We start from the raw sequence: 13,798 nt of genomic DNA, 5'->3' as shown, positions 1-13,798 counted from the left end.
TTACAGACCGATTGCCAGCCTGGATATTTAACACATGAACAACAAATACATTTCAAAGTTCAGTATACTAGAATCAAAATGCAGTATACTAGAATAATACAAATGGTTAATAGTCAGATCTAAATTATATTTCATTACATAAGTTGGAAAACCTTAAAATAGCTAATCAGAAATGTTATTCAGTGTCGACATGGTGACTTCAATGAAACAATGACAAGCTCTGCCTATGTATATATGTATATATAGATATGTATGTATAATGGAGTCCAGAATTTAAGTTTTAAGTAAGCGGTGATAAAGTAAAATGCAGCAAGAGTCAACTAAACTTTACGAACTGTTTGCTGCAGTCTCAAAATAGAAAACCCACCTCTGATGAGCATTTTTCTAGTAAGCCATTAAGGAAGCTTGCAAACCAATTTATGTGCAGTGTAAAACAATGCCAGTGACATCAATTGAAGGGAACTAGTGCAGAGTTTATATACCGCATGTTCCATTGTCTTTTACAGGTCCAAAGCAATAAAGAAAAGAAACCTGGAACTCCGCCCCCCACTGTGACAAACGCTGCCCCCAGTCCTCCTCCTTCAAACAAAGTTGTTGTCAGCACTCCTGTATCCATAAACATTCCACGCTTCTACTTCCCTAAAGGACTTCCAAGTGCTAGCAACAACCACGACGAGACCATTGCCAAGGTTGAAGCAGCCTTTGCAGAGTTTGAGGATGAAAAGGGCGATATTTATGAAATGGGCAAAATTGCAAAGGTAGGAACATTTTTTTAAATTGCAAATAATGCTGAGGTATGTGATGAGGAAAGCTTTTTTTTTTGTAAGAATGTTCTTTTTCCCCCTTCTATCTGTTCCACTCAGAATTCTGGCAGTCATGCTATTACTGTGATTGCTTGGTTACAGCTCATGAGCATCACTAGTGATCCTGCAGTGCACACTGTCACTGGCCTCGAAAACAAAATATTCAAGTACTGTTTGTGAGTTAAAATTTCAACTTGCCTCCCAATTGTTTTATCAGATTGGGGAGTGTTCCATCACTGAGCTTCAGCTTGCCTCCCCCCTCAAACGTACATACGCACGTTGGTGGGTAAATTCATCTATCCCATACTCCCAGCAGGGAACCATGCTCAAGGGGTCGATGATAGGGTTACAACACCGATTGTCTCTTTGACAGTGGCTCCCCTCTGAGTGCGCCAGATCAACAAATTTACCCAAAGAACTTTTATTTAAAAAAACGTATAGGGCCAGAAAATACTGCAATGGCGTGTTTGGCAGCGAACGACGTTAATTGGACTTTTAAGTTCATACCATTGACATCGCGCTATATTTGCCCCACATTGCTGGAATGTCAATCTGATGTCAATGCCGCAACTGACACCTTGTGAATGTCATGCCCAATGGCTTATCTCCTTGACCAATGAAAGAAGAAGGATAAAGAAAGAGAGCGAAAAACTGAGTGTCAACCTAGATTTGGTGCTCAAGCCTCTGGAGTGGGATTTGAACCAACAACCTTCTAACTCAGAGGCGAAAGTGCTACTACTGAGCCACAGATAACATCTTTGCATTTCAGTCATTACAAAATATTGAAGGATATGGTTTGCTGTGCTTGCTCGCCACTCCTGTTTCACTCATTTTCATCAATGGTAAAACAACACTGACAGCATGGTAACACCGTAGCACAAGTAGGACACAGATCTGAGTAAATTGCAGGTTATCAGGTGGGTCTACGGTATCATCCCTAACTTGACAACTACTGTGTATTCGTGACCGAAGGAGAAAAGTCGACCTGCAAGTACACAGCAGGTCTGTCATTATCTGAAAAGAGAAAAGATAGGTTTGGGTTGAGACTTTGTCAGAACAAGGTAGTGAATTATCCTGAATCGTAGGAATCTGTTGTTTAACAAGCTGTAGCTTATTACAACTAATATTTAGAAGAGGAGTTTCTTTCCAATCTTTGTCATTGGTGTGGGCTGACCCAGTGGCACAGCATAATGGCATATCAACACAAGCCAAAATGTTTCACAATCTCTTTTAACTGCATCCTTATGCCCTTGTCCATTATCTATCTTCCCTCTCTATCAGACATAGTAAACAATGAATAAAATAAAATGGTTTACTGCAACACTAGGCTGAGGCCTGTAATGTGTCTTTTTGTTTTACCGCCACAACACGCTGTTTGGGAATGATGAACTTCATAAGAACAATCGGTTCAATGTTAGATTTTTATAAAATCCAGAACCAGATGAGAAAAAAACTTCTTCATTCAGAGGGTTGTGAATCTTTAGAATTCTGTGACCACACAGGGCTGTAAATGCTCAGTCGTTAAGTAAACTGAAGAGTAAGATCGATAGATTTTTGGACTCTAAGGTAATCAAGGGATATGGGGATTGGGTGGGAAAGTGGAGTTGAGTCCAAGATCAGCCATGATCTTATTGAATGGTGGAGCAGGCTCGATGGGTCATATGGCCTACTCCTGCTCCTATTTCTTATGTTCTTTTATGTTAATTCAGTGAATAAGTGCCATTTTCTTTTTTTTAAAAACTATCTTGGTCACTGCATAGAATTGGACTGTAATTGAACCCAAATTCCAGAAGTGAATGGACAGTGTATCAACTCACTGGGGTACCCATTCTCCTGCCCCAAACCCCCCCCCCCCGTGGATTTTTTTTAAATGGTGAAAATTTCAAAATGTTGGGTAATTGGGGGCAAAAAAGCATGTTTCTACCGCACCAAGGGCTCAATGTTAGGGGATAATTGCATTGCTGATGGGAGGGCTCTGAAAATCGCTGAAATCCCATTCGGGTTCAGAAGCCGGCTCCAACCCACCGAGTTCAGAGTTTCCCAGGGACCCACCTGTGTGTGCGCGCAGGCAACGCAAAACCGAAACCGGTAGTCTCGCCCCGCCCCGAGGTCCCCCTCTTCGCCCCCAACCCCGATCTTCCATTCCAGCACTGGATGACGTCTCCCCCTCTCTCTTTCTCTCCCTCACCCCGCTGCTAACCCGCCACTATTGCAAAATCGACCCCCCAATGTCAAGTGGGTCCCAGTGGAAACCTCATATTATTTTATGTACAACTGTGATTTTTTTTTAAATTCAAAAATGAATTGTTCCCTGCAGGCCTCTGTAACAAGGCAGTGATATTTGAAACTTGATTTTGTTTTTTCAGGCATGTGGCAGTCCTTTATACTGGAAAGCCCCAATGTTCATTTCTGCTGGTGGAGAACGGACGGGATTTGTGTCTGTGCACTCGTGTGTAGCAATGTGGAGAAAGTGAGTATTAGCCCTGTCCTGCGTTTCACTATTAGAATCACCAGTAACAATTGTACAAAAATACCTCACTTACATACAAAAAGAAAGACTATGCAATTCTATATCACCTTTCACGACCTCAGGACGTCCTAAAATGATATACAGCCAAATTAAGTAATTTATGAAGTGTAGTCACTGTTGTAATGTAGGAAACATGACAGCCAATTTGCACACAGCAAGGTCAACAAACAGCAATGAGACAAATGACCAGATAATCTGTTTTGGTGATGTTGGTTGAGGGATAAATATTGGTCAGGACACTGGGGAGAACTCCCCTGCTGTTCTTCGAAAAGTGCCACGGGATCTATTGCGTCTGCCTGAGAGGGTAGATGGGGCCTTGTTTTAACGAAAGCTGGCACCTCCGACAGTGCAGCACTCACTCAGTACCGCACTGAAGTGTCAACCTAGATTACGTGCACAAGTTTTTGGAGTGGGGCTTGAGCCCACGATCTTCTGACTCCGAGGTGAGAGTGCTATCACCGAGCCACAGCTGACCAAATCAAATAAAATGTATACTGGTTCTACTTCGTAGTATAAAATAAATCACCATTTTTACATGATTGTGCATTTGCATTGAGAATTGAAGTTGCCTTAATTTTGCTTAGAAGAGACAAATAATTCTAAAAGAAAGATTTACCTAACAGTAAACATCATACAAGTCCTTGCCACAAAGTTTTCAGGCACGCTCAGTTCCTGCAAACAGGAATGAGTTACGTTGAACGCCATTTCAATGCAGTCATGTTGGCTAACAACAACTTGCATTTATATTGCACCGCTAATATAGAAAAACGCCCCAAGGTGCTTCACAGATGCATAATTAGACAAAAATGGACCCCGAGCCAAAGAAGGAGATATTAGGAGGGGTGACTAAAAGCTTGGTCAAAGAGGTGGGTTTTAAGGTGTGCCTTAAGGGAAGAGAGGGAAGTGGAGAGGCAGAGAGTTTTAGGGAGTGAGGTCCAGAGCGTAGGGCTGAGACAGCTAAAGACACAGCTGTAAATGATAGAGTGAACCATTTTGTTTTTTTTTTAGTTAGGCCCTCCTTTGTCCATAGATGTGGCTTTACAGGACCCGTGCAGCTGTCAGAGAAAGACTTTCATCCCAGGAGCAAAAGGATTGCCTGCTAACCCACCGTCCAGGTGGTACTAAGTCCTATGGTCCAAGAGGTCTCCGGTTCAATCCCCAAACTGTACTGAGTTAATCTGGAGATTTCTTTAAGGGGTGAATTTTTGTGTTTTCCTTTCAGTCTTTAAAACTTCCTCTCAAAACCCACTGGATACAACATCAAACACTCCTTCAAAGAAAAACTCAGTGCTTTGAGTACCTGTGCATTTAATACACCGAATATTCCCTCAATATGCAGCTCTAACTCCTGTTTCCAAGTTTCACATTGGAGTTATAGTAAACCCAGAGTATTACTTGATTTATCAAGGAATGCACAAGTTTGAATTACTGAGAAATGGTTTTCAAACTGATATTAGAAAGAAGCATTTTTTACTCCGAGTTAAACACATTTGGAATAATCTTTCAGGTAGGTTAGTACAGGCAAAAACATTGGTAACATTCAAAATTAGGCTGGATGCTATATGTGGGAAAGTTAGGGTCCTGGGGGGGGTAAGGTGCAATGGGTAAAGTGGCCTTTTCTTATTCTTGGTTCTTGTTATGGATGTTTTACACTGGCTCAATGCAACCATAAAGGATTCTGGAAAATTGTTTACAACCTATTATCACCAAACAATAATGTTTGTACTTGTAAACAAATGGTGATATGTCCTATCCATGTTCCTTAGCACAGGTGAAACAGCTCTATTAGCATTTCGAGTAGTTTAACCTACACTAAAGAGTGCACAGTGGGGTAATCAAAATGTTGCAAGTTCTAACTCATACTACTTGATGTAAGTCAAACTGCTCTATACACTTTTATAGACTAAGGTGCAAAGACAAATTTCACTTGACAGATAGGGAAATGTGGATATAAAACTTTCCTTTTACTTCTGGGACCTTGTTTGAAATTGCCCTAGAGTTATAGGATGAAAGCCTTTACTATCTGCTGGATGTAAGTGCTCTAACTGAGCTGAATTGTAGTTTAAACCCAGTTCCTAGTAATAAGTGGCCATAATTCTGAACTGCCGTTAAGTTGACAGCCTCACTTAGAGAAGCTACAAGGCTGAAATGGGAAGTGGAAAAATTCACACTGGTGCAATAGAGAGTTGTTAGATATTTCTTTTGATGTTGACTTTAAGGCGTATTGTTGGGGCACAGTGCAGGCAGCTTTACCTTACATATTAATTGTGCTTTACCTGACCTAATTGATGCTGCCACTGGGTGTTGACAATGTAAAAGTTGTGTTATTCTTATGTTGAACTTGTTTTAGGGTTAATAAAAAGCCAAGATTTGATAAGAAAGCGCTTGCATTAATATAGCACCTCAGGCAGTAGAGAGGGCACGTGCAGGTTCACTAGGGTGTGAGAAAATACAAATACAAAAGAAAACTTGAAAAATTGGGGCTGTTTTCATTAGATCAAAGGAGACAATGGGGTGATTTGATAGAGGTGTTTAAAATCATGAAGGGATCATAGAATCATACAGCACAGAAGGAGGCCATTCGGTCCATTGTGCCTTTGCCGGCTCTTTGAAGGAGCTATCCAACTAGTCCCACTCCCCTGCTCTTTCCCCATACCCCTGCAATTTTTTTTTCTGGGACAGAGTAGATAGAATAGTAGATATAAAAAGAAAAAGGGTGGCTAAGGCAAACGTAGGTCCCTTAGAGGATGAGACCGGGAAATTAATGGTGGGAAACATGGAGATGGCAAAAATGCTGAACAAATATTTTGTTTCAGTCTTTACGGTAGAGGACACTAAGAATATCCCAACACTGGACAAACAGGGGGCTCTAGCGGGAGAGGAGCTAAATACGATTAAAATCACTAAGGATTTGGTACTCAGTAAAATAATGGGACTCAAGGCGGATAAATCCCCTGGACCTGATGGCTTACATCCTAGGGTCTTGAGGGAAGTGGCAGTAGGGATTGTGGATGCTTTGGTAATAATTTTCCAAAATTCTCTGGACTCAGCAAAGGTCCCGGCAGATTGGAAAACTGCTAATGTAACACCCTTATTTAAAAAGGGTAGAAGGCAGAAGGCTGGAAATTATAGACCAGTTAGCCTAACATCTGTGCTGGGTAAAATTTTGGAGTCTATTATTAAGGAGACAGTAACGGAACATTTAGATAAACATAATTTAATAGGACAAAGTCAGCATGGCTTTATGAAGGGAAAGTCATGTCTGACAAATTTGCTTGAGTTCTTTGAGGACATAACGTACAGGGAGGATAAAGGGGAACCAGTGGACGTAGTGTATTTAGACTTCCAGAAGGCATTCGACAAGGTGCCACATAAAAGATTATTGCTCAAGATAAAGAATCACTGGATTGGGGGTAATATTCTGGCATGGGTGGAGGATTGGTTAGCTAACAGGAAGCAGAGAGTTGGGATAAATGGTTCATTCTCAGACTGGCAACCAGTAGCCAGTGGTGTTCCGCAGGGGTCGGTGCTGGGTCCCCAACTCTTTACAATCTATATTAACGATTTGGAGGAGGGGACCGAGTGTAACATATCAAAGTTTGCAGATGATACAAAGATGGGAGGGAAAGTAGAGATTGAGGAGGACATAAAAAACCTACAAGGGGATATAGACAGGCTGGGTGAGTGGGCGGAGATTTGGCAGATGCAATACAATATTGGAAAATGTGAGGTTATGCACTTTGGCAGGAAAAATCAGAGAGCAAGTTATTATCTTAATGGTGAGAAACTGGAAAGTACTGCAGTACAAAGGGATCTGGGGATCCTAGTGCAGGAAATTCAAAAAGTTAGTATGCAGGTGCAGCAGGTGATCAAGAAGGCCAACGGAATGTTGGCTTTTATAGCTAGGGGGATAGAATATAAAAACAGGGAGGTATTGCTGCAGTTATATAAGGTATTGGTGAGACCGCACCTGGAATACTGCATACAGTTTTGGTGTCCATACTTAAGAAAAGACATACTTGCTCTCGAGGCAGTACAAAGAAGGTTCACTCGGCTAATCCCGGGGATGAGGGGGTGGACATATGAGGAGAGGTTGAGTAGACTGGGACTCTACTCATTGGAGTTCAGAAGAATGAGAGGCGATCTTATTGAAACATATAAGATTGTGAGGGGGCTTGATCGGGTGGATGCGGTAAGGATGTTCCCAAGGATGGGTGAAACTAGAACTAGGGGGCATAATCTTAGAATAAGGGGCTGCTCTTTCAAAACTGAGGTGAGGAGAAACTTCTTCACTCAGAGGGTAGTAGGTCTGTGGAATTTGCTGCCCCAGGAAGCTGTGGAAGCTACATCATTAAATAAATTTAAAACAGAAATAGACAGTTTCCTAGAAGTAAAGGGAATTAGGGGTTACGGGGAGCGGGCAGGAAATTGGACACGAAGCTGAGTTCGGATCGGTCAAGGCCCTGTGGGTGGCGGAGCGGGGCCAGGGGCTGAGTGGCCGGGTCCTGCTCCTACTTCTTGTGCTCTTTAGATTTGAGGTTAGGATCAGATCAGCCGTGATCTTATTGAATGGCGGAGCAGGCTCGAGGGGCCGATTGGCCTTCTCCTGCTCCTATTTCTTATGTTCTTATGTTCTTAAACAGACTGTTTCCAGCAGTTGAGGGGTCTCAAATGAAGACATAAACATAAGATTAAATGTAGAAGATCTAGAGCAAGATCTTTTCTTTAACTTTACATATGAAGTGGGTTCTTTTACTGTACCTGACTAAATGCAATGGTTGTATCTTTCACAGAGTGCTGCAGAGCTGCCACGATGATGCATCTAAGTTTGTTTATCTTCTTGCCAAACCTGGCTCTAACTACCTAGAACAGGAAGACTTCATCCCACTGCTGCAGGTCTGCACCCACTCTTCTCCCCTCTCGTGAATGTTTCAATGCAATGTACTATTTTACCAAGCCAAATCCTTACCTATTCATTAACATCTCTGAAGTTTCTTTTATTCTGTGATTGATTTTGAATCCATAAAATACTTGAACGACAGCCTGTAGCAATCTATTATATAGAGTTGTTGTTAGTAATGTGTTGAAATTGACTATTCAATCTCTGCTTAAAGTCTTGACTGAGAAAACGACTGAAACAAAGGGAAAGCAACATTACTGTGGATGCTGAAAATCTGAAATAAAAACAGAAAACGCTGGAAACACTCAGCAGGTCAGGCAGCATCTTTGGAGAGAGAATCTGATGAAAGGTCATTGACCTGAAATGTTAACTCTGTTTCTCTCTCCACACATGCTGCCTGCCTTGCTGAATGTTTCCAGCATTTTCTGAAACAAAAGGAAGCAGTTTGCAAACTGAAATTAGCTGTCTCCCGAGGATTTGTGTAGGAAGTAAAAATAGCAATTGGCCATATTGCAGACAACTCTTCCTGTACACAGTAATGTATGTGTGGATGGATCGATGTAGAAATTTACAAAGTTTATTCTCAGTTCTGAGCTGCATTGAGGTCCTATTGGACCTTGTGCTAAGTTTCTGTATGCACTGGAAAGTACTGCAGTACAAAGGGATCTGGGGGTCCTAGTGCAAGAAAATCAAAAAGTTAGTATGCAGGTGCAGCAGGTGATCAAGAAGGCCAACGGAATGTTGGCTTTTATTGCTAGGGAATTGAATTTCATCAGTCATGTTGGACAACAACATATTGTAGGTATCAAGCGTGCATTGGTGAAAGTAGTAAAAGTTTCTTTCTATGCAATATTATCAGTTTTTTCTCCTCACATATATCATCTTAAATACTGAATGCAGTTCTTTCATTAAATACAATATACAACTGTACACAGTGAATCATAGTTAACCTTTAGACTGTTAACTACAATTGTACTCCTCAACTCTCAGCAGTAAATAGGATAGCCTGTCTCCTAATCAATGTAACTTAAATGCATGCAGTACAAAGTCGGAGCAGCGAGTGGGCTGCAATTGTGCTGTGCAGTATTAGTAAGAATGCAATAATGAAACTGTTTGCAATTTTAACTGAGGCTATTTTAACCTGTTTAAAATAAAAGGGTTAACACATTTGCTAAAACAGCAGACAGAGGAATTTTGTGCCAACACATTAATAAGTTTTTGAGATGAAGTAGTCCACAAGTAACTTACTGGTATGCCTAATTTACACAGGAAAAAGGTAGCCAAAATCTTAGTTTAAACCAAACTCCAGCAATAAAATCTGCATCTTTTTCCTGACAAAGAGTCATCAAATTGTCTAAAATGAGAAAAATGAAGACTGAAGAAATTCCCGTGTGCTTGGGATCTCTTAGGCCTGGTTACTGTTTACCTCTCCTGGAGAAATCAGAGGCTGTATTCCAAACAAGAACAGTTTATAGGTCGCCGGCTTTCACAATCGCTGATACCATAGACATATCTAAGTAGAGGTAATTGTTCAGCTTGTACAGCAGGTGGTGCTATTTGAAGAATCTAGATCGGTGCTAGCTGCTTCGACATAACAATGTATTTTGCTATAAGAAAACCATCAATTTCTAACATTAGTTTCTGCTATTCATATAAATGTAACCTTTTGACTCTCTCCTGCCCATTAAGGTAACGCCTTATATAGGTGGGAGAGTGTACAAGAATACATTATATACTACAGCTAAGTCAGTAACTAATATTTTAAACTTGTATAATAATAAGCAGATTCCACTGTACACTTATTTTTCCATTATGTAAGTTGGAAATAAAAGTGCAATAGCCTGGATTTTCTGATCAAGCAGGAATATCACTGGATCGGTGGCAGTGCAGGTTTTGCAGTAACCTATCCTCTTGTGTCCTGAACCGAGCAATGTTGTGGAGTTAAGCTTATAATAATAGTAGCAGGTTCCCGACAGTATTTCCGTTACCACTGAGTCACTCTCCTCAGGTGGGGGAAGGAAATCGCTGAGCCAGTTGCCACAGCGTATCATGGCCAGTTATTGGGGGGGGGGAATCTTTCAAATTCCTTTTTCATCTTTTTAACCATTCCTGCTGGGCCTGGTTCGATTGCTCTGCGATTGATTACACTAAGATACTCAACCCTTTAAATTTTAAATCCTTCTTTGCTGCACTGGTAACATTAAAGGCCAGGAACACAATGGCGTTCACGCCATTGCTAAAGCATTAATGATGGGAAGCATGTCGGATGTCATATTTCCATCATTAGCATTTAAGTTCCTAGAAGTGGCGGCACCCATCTCACAAACTGCCCCCAAATAAGTGGTAAATGCTCGGAAAATCCACCCAATGTTTCCTTTCAGTTAAAGCAGGGGACAACACTGTAATTGGCATAATAACTGACTTTGGGGGTTTATCTTAAACACCTTGAAGACTTTACCTGCTGTTGTTATGCTCTTCTTGAGGAATTTGGATGGAGTCAGTGATGGGGCAAATTTTATATAGTCTGTTGAGGGAATGGGTTTAATAAGCTGAATGCTTCTCATTGTATGCTATCCTATATTTTCAATTGACCCTTGCTTGTGACCACCTATGGATGTGATAGCTCAATGGTACAACCAACCTACATCCAATTCTCACTATTTTAAAAAAAAATACCACCACAATGAGATTAAAGTTGATCTATTCCCCCCCCCTTCTTATTATTAAATGTTTGTCCCTGAGCTGAGGAATCTGGCCTTGATTTGTGTCAGGACTGGGGCTGGAGTTACATCTTGAATATTATTCCTTTATACACTTCATTGTCAAATCACCTTTCAACTACACATCGAATTGCTGCCTGCTCCTCTTCTGTTTTCCCAGGACATTGGGAATTTGGAAATTGATATTCAAGAAAGCTCAGTGTCATAATCAATATAGCTTTAAAGACAAAACTTGGCATGTACATCAGGAAAGTCATTTAATAGCTCTCACCCATTGCATGAACTGATTCAGACAACTCTCTCTATAAACTCTTGGGGGATCACGTTCAGTTTGGGACGGAAATTAAATGTGATCTGTAAAGTGCTTTGTTTACATGGGATGACCAAGTAAAGAATGCCAGGAGCCAAACATGCCAAAAGTGCTGTCCACAGTGATTAATTGGCCAACTTTAGCTGGGGTTCAGCTGAAATACAAATTTGCCAAAGAAAGTAATAACTTTATAGCATTTGGCTATAGTTGACTCATGATGGTGATTGGAAGATAATTTTATAAGATTAATGTAATTTAAAGCCATCGAGATGGCTCAGAATTTTTTGTTCAACTGGCAAAATGGTTAACAGTCAGCTGTCTAACAATTGAGCATAAATAATAACAATTTTGAGCATTTGTGACCTGTCATTGGCCCGCAGAGCAAGTGAATTATAAAATCACTGCACTGGGTTCAGTACCAGAGATATCCCTGTTGACTCCTATTAAGCACAGAGACGATTCTTCCCCATAGCAGCCAATGATATGTCTTTAATAGTGGCTCGTTGGGGTATGATTCTTGCTTAGGGAGTTTCACCCATAAACCTCTTTACCCAGAGGGTGGTTAGATTATGGAACTCGCTATCACAAGGAGTAGTTCAGGAGAATAGTATAGATGCATTTAATGGGAAGCTAGATAAACACATGAGGCTGAAAGGAATAAAAACAGAAAATGCTGGAAAGGCAGCATCTGTGGGGAAAGAAACAGTTAACGTTTCAGGTCGATGACCCTTCGTCAGAATTTCTGCTGGACTTGCTGAGTATTTCCAGCATTTTCTGTTTTTATTTCAGATTTCCAGCATCTGCAGTATTTTGCTTTTGAGGCAGAAAGGAATAGAAGGTTATACTGATAGAGTTAGATGAAGAGGGGTGGGAAGAGCCTTGTGTGGAGCATTAATGCCAGAATAGACCAGTAGGACTGAGTGTGCCGTTTCTGTGCTGTACATTCTATGTAATTTTACTTTGCTGTGATTTCCCATAAAAATCTTAGCCAGTTGAAGCCAAGTCTCTGGCTATTTTTTTGGAGCAAAAATTTGATTTGATTAAACCTATAAAACCCTTTCCTGCTTTTTTTTTAAAAGAAAGATATCTGGTTATGAGGAAGCAACATTCTGGTGTGTCAGTGCACTATCCCACACACACAGCTCAGGTGAGCTCATAACTGAGATTCTCCACAAAGTGTTGTCCACCAGATCAGAGGAGGAAAATGAATGCCAAAATTAACCTCTCACCTTCCCAGCAGCTGTTACCAGAGCTATATGGGCAAAACAGGACAACATCAGACTTTGAGGTGATGCTACCTGTGGTTGAATAGCCTTATCACCACGCATTCTGTAGGCTGATGGCCACCGATGCAAGGTTCTGGAAGGTTGCTAGTGCTCACTCTTAACCGATGAATGGTACATGGAGCATGGAATCCTGAAGGAAGCAGCAGATTTAAAATAAAAACAGAAAACTCTGTCAATAACTTAGATTATTTATAACAGAAACATTTTGTAACTATCCTTAAGAAGCTGTCCTCCTCTTTGAGAGTGTAACGCCTCACATTCTAACCTGATATTTGTCAGTTTAGGTATGTATGAGAACCTCAAGAGTATGCTGTCAATGAGAAGGTTCAGTGAGTACTTCCATGAATCATTAGAAAAGAACTCTATTGATTTGGATTTTACCCAGAAATTCAGACAAAATCCCCACACATTTAATGAGGTTATGCAAGTACTTCATTAGCATAAGCCCAATGAAAACCATGTGCAACTCTATCAACTCTTTCCCATTTGAAATGAAATTCAGTCATTTTGATTTACAAGCGTATTTTAACATATTCTTAAAAATAAGCATAGCTCAATTTCTTTAAATAGGTTTACAGTCTGTTTCACTCTTGATCATAAGTCTCATTCCTAATATTTCACCAATGTTAATGTTTGAGATTATTCAGCATTGGGTTCAGCCTCAGTCCGCATGACCATAACTAGTTTAATGGCCAGGGGTGCCACCTAGTGTCCTGATAAAGCAACTAAGCAAATTTAACCTCAGGCCAGACTTATGGGACCATAAAAGACCATAGTCTCCATTGGGTAAATCTTACTGTTTGTGCATGCTCCTAACAGGAACAGTGTAGACTTTTAGAATGCTGCCAATCCACCTGAACTTCTATGTTTTCAACTAATTATGTGTTCATGTTGAGCTCCCATCTGCACAACAGGCGGCCTGGGGAGCACATAGAAACCTGAAACAGTTTTGTTGCACTGCTGCAGCTATTTAAAGGGCTTCAGCAGGAATTTAAAGGACTGTGTTGTTGGTTTAGCAGAAAGCATTGTGAATTGAAAGCAGAGTGGCTACAACGCCAGCATGGAAGAGGATGCATTCCAAGGTTCACAGGTGCAGCAGCTGAGGTGCTGCTACATAAATTTGGTCAAAGGAAGGCTAGGCTGTCCTGTTCCACACTCCAGGGTGCCCTTCCAGAGGACAGCTGTTCAAAATGCCTGGCAGGAGGTTACCATGATGTTAAATGCTGTGTCCAGCATGCAGAGGACGTGA

General features: G+C 40.9%; 1 protein-coding gene across 4 annotated transcripts in view; it reads left to right on the top strand.

Annotated features, from left to right (window-relative positions):
- Window positions 1-13,798, top strand: part of ppp2r3a (protein phosphatase 2, regulatory subunit B'', alpha) — a 292,006-nt gene that overhangs the window by 246,944 nt on the left and 31,264 nt on the right. For all 4 annotated transcript variants that reach the window (XM_067995503.1, XM_067995504.1, XM_067995505.1 and 1 more), the window contains 3 exons: window positions 507-758; window positions 3,170-3,273; window positions 8,127-8,229. In XM_067995503.1, coding sequence (XP_067851604.1) covers window positions 507-758; window positions 3,170-3,273; window positions 8,127-8,229 — 459 coding nt within the window. The remainder of the gene's footprint in view (window positions 1-506; window positions 759-3,169; window positions 3,274-8,126; window positions 8,230-13,798) is intronic.

The sequence above is a fragment of the Heptranchias perlo genome, chromosome 13, assembly GCF_035084215.1.
Source record: "Heptranchias perlo isolate sHepPer1 chromosome 13, sHepPer1.hap1, whole genome shotgun sequence".
NCBI lineage: Eukaryota > Metazoa > Chordata > Chondrichthyes > Hexanchiformes > Hexanchidae > Heptranchias > Heptranchias perlo.
The sequence above is the reverse complement of the archived record's forward strand: the minus strand, read 5'-3'. Positions and strand labels throughout refer to the sequence as shown.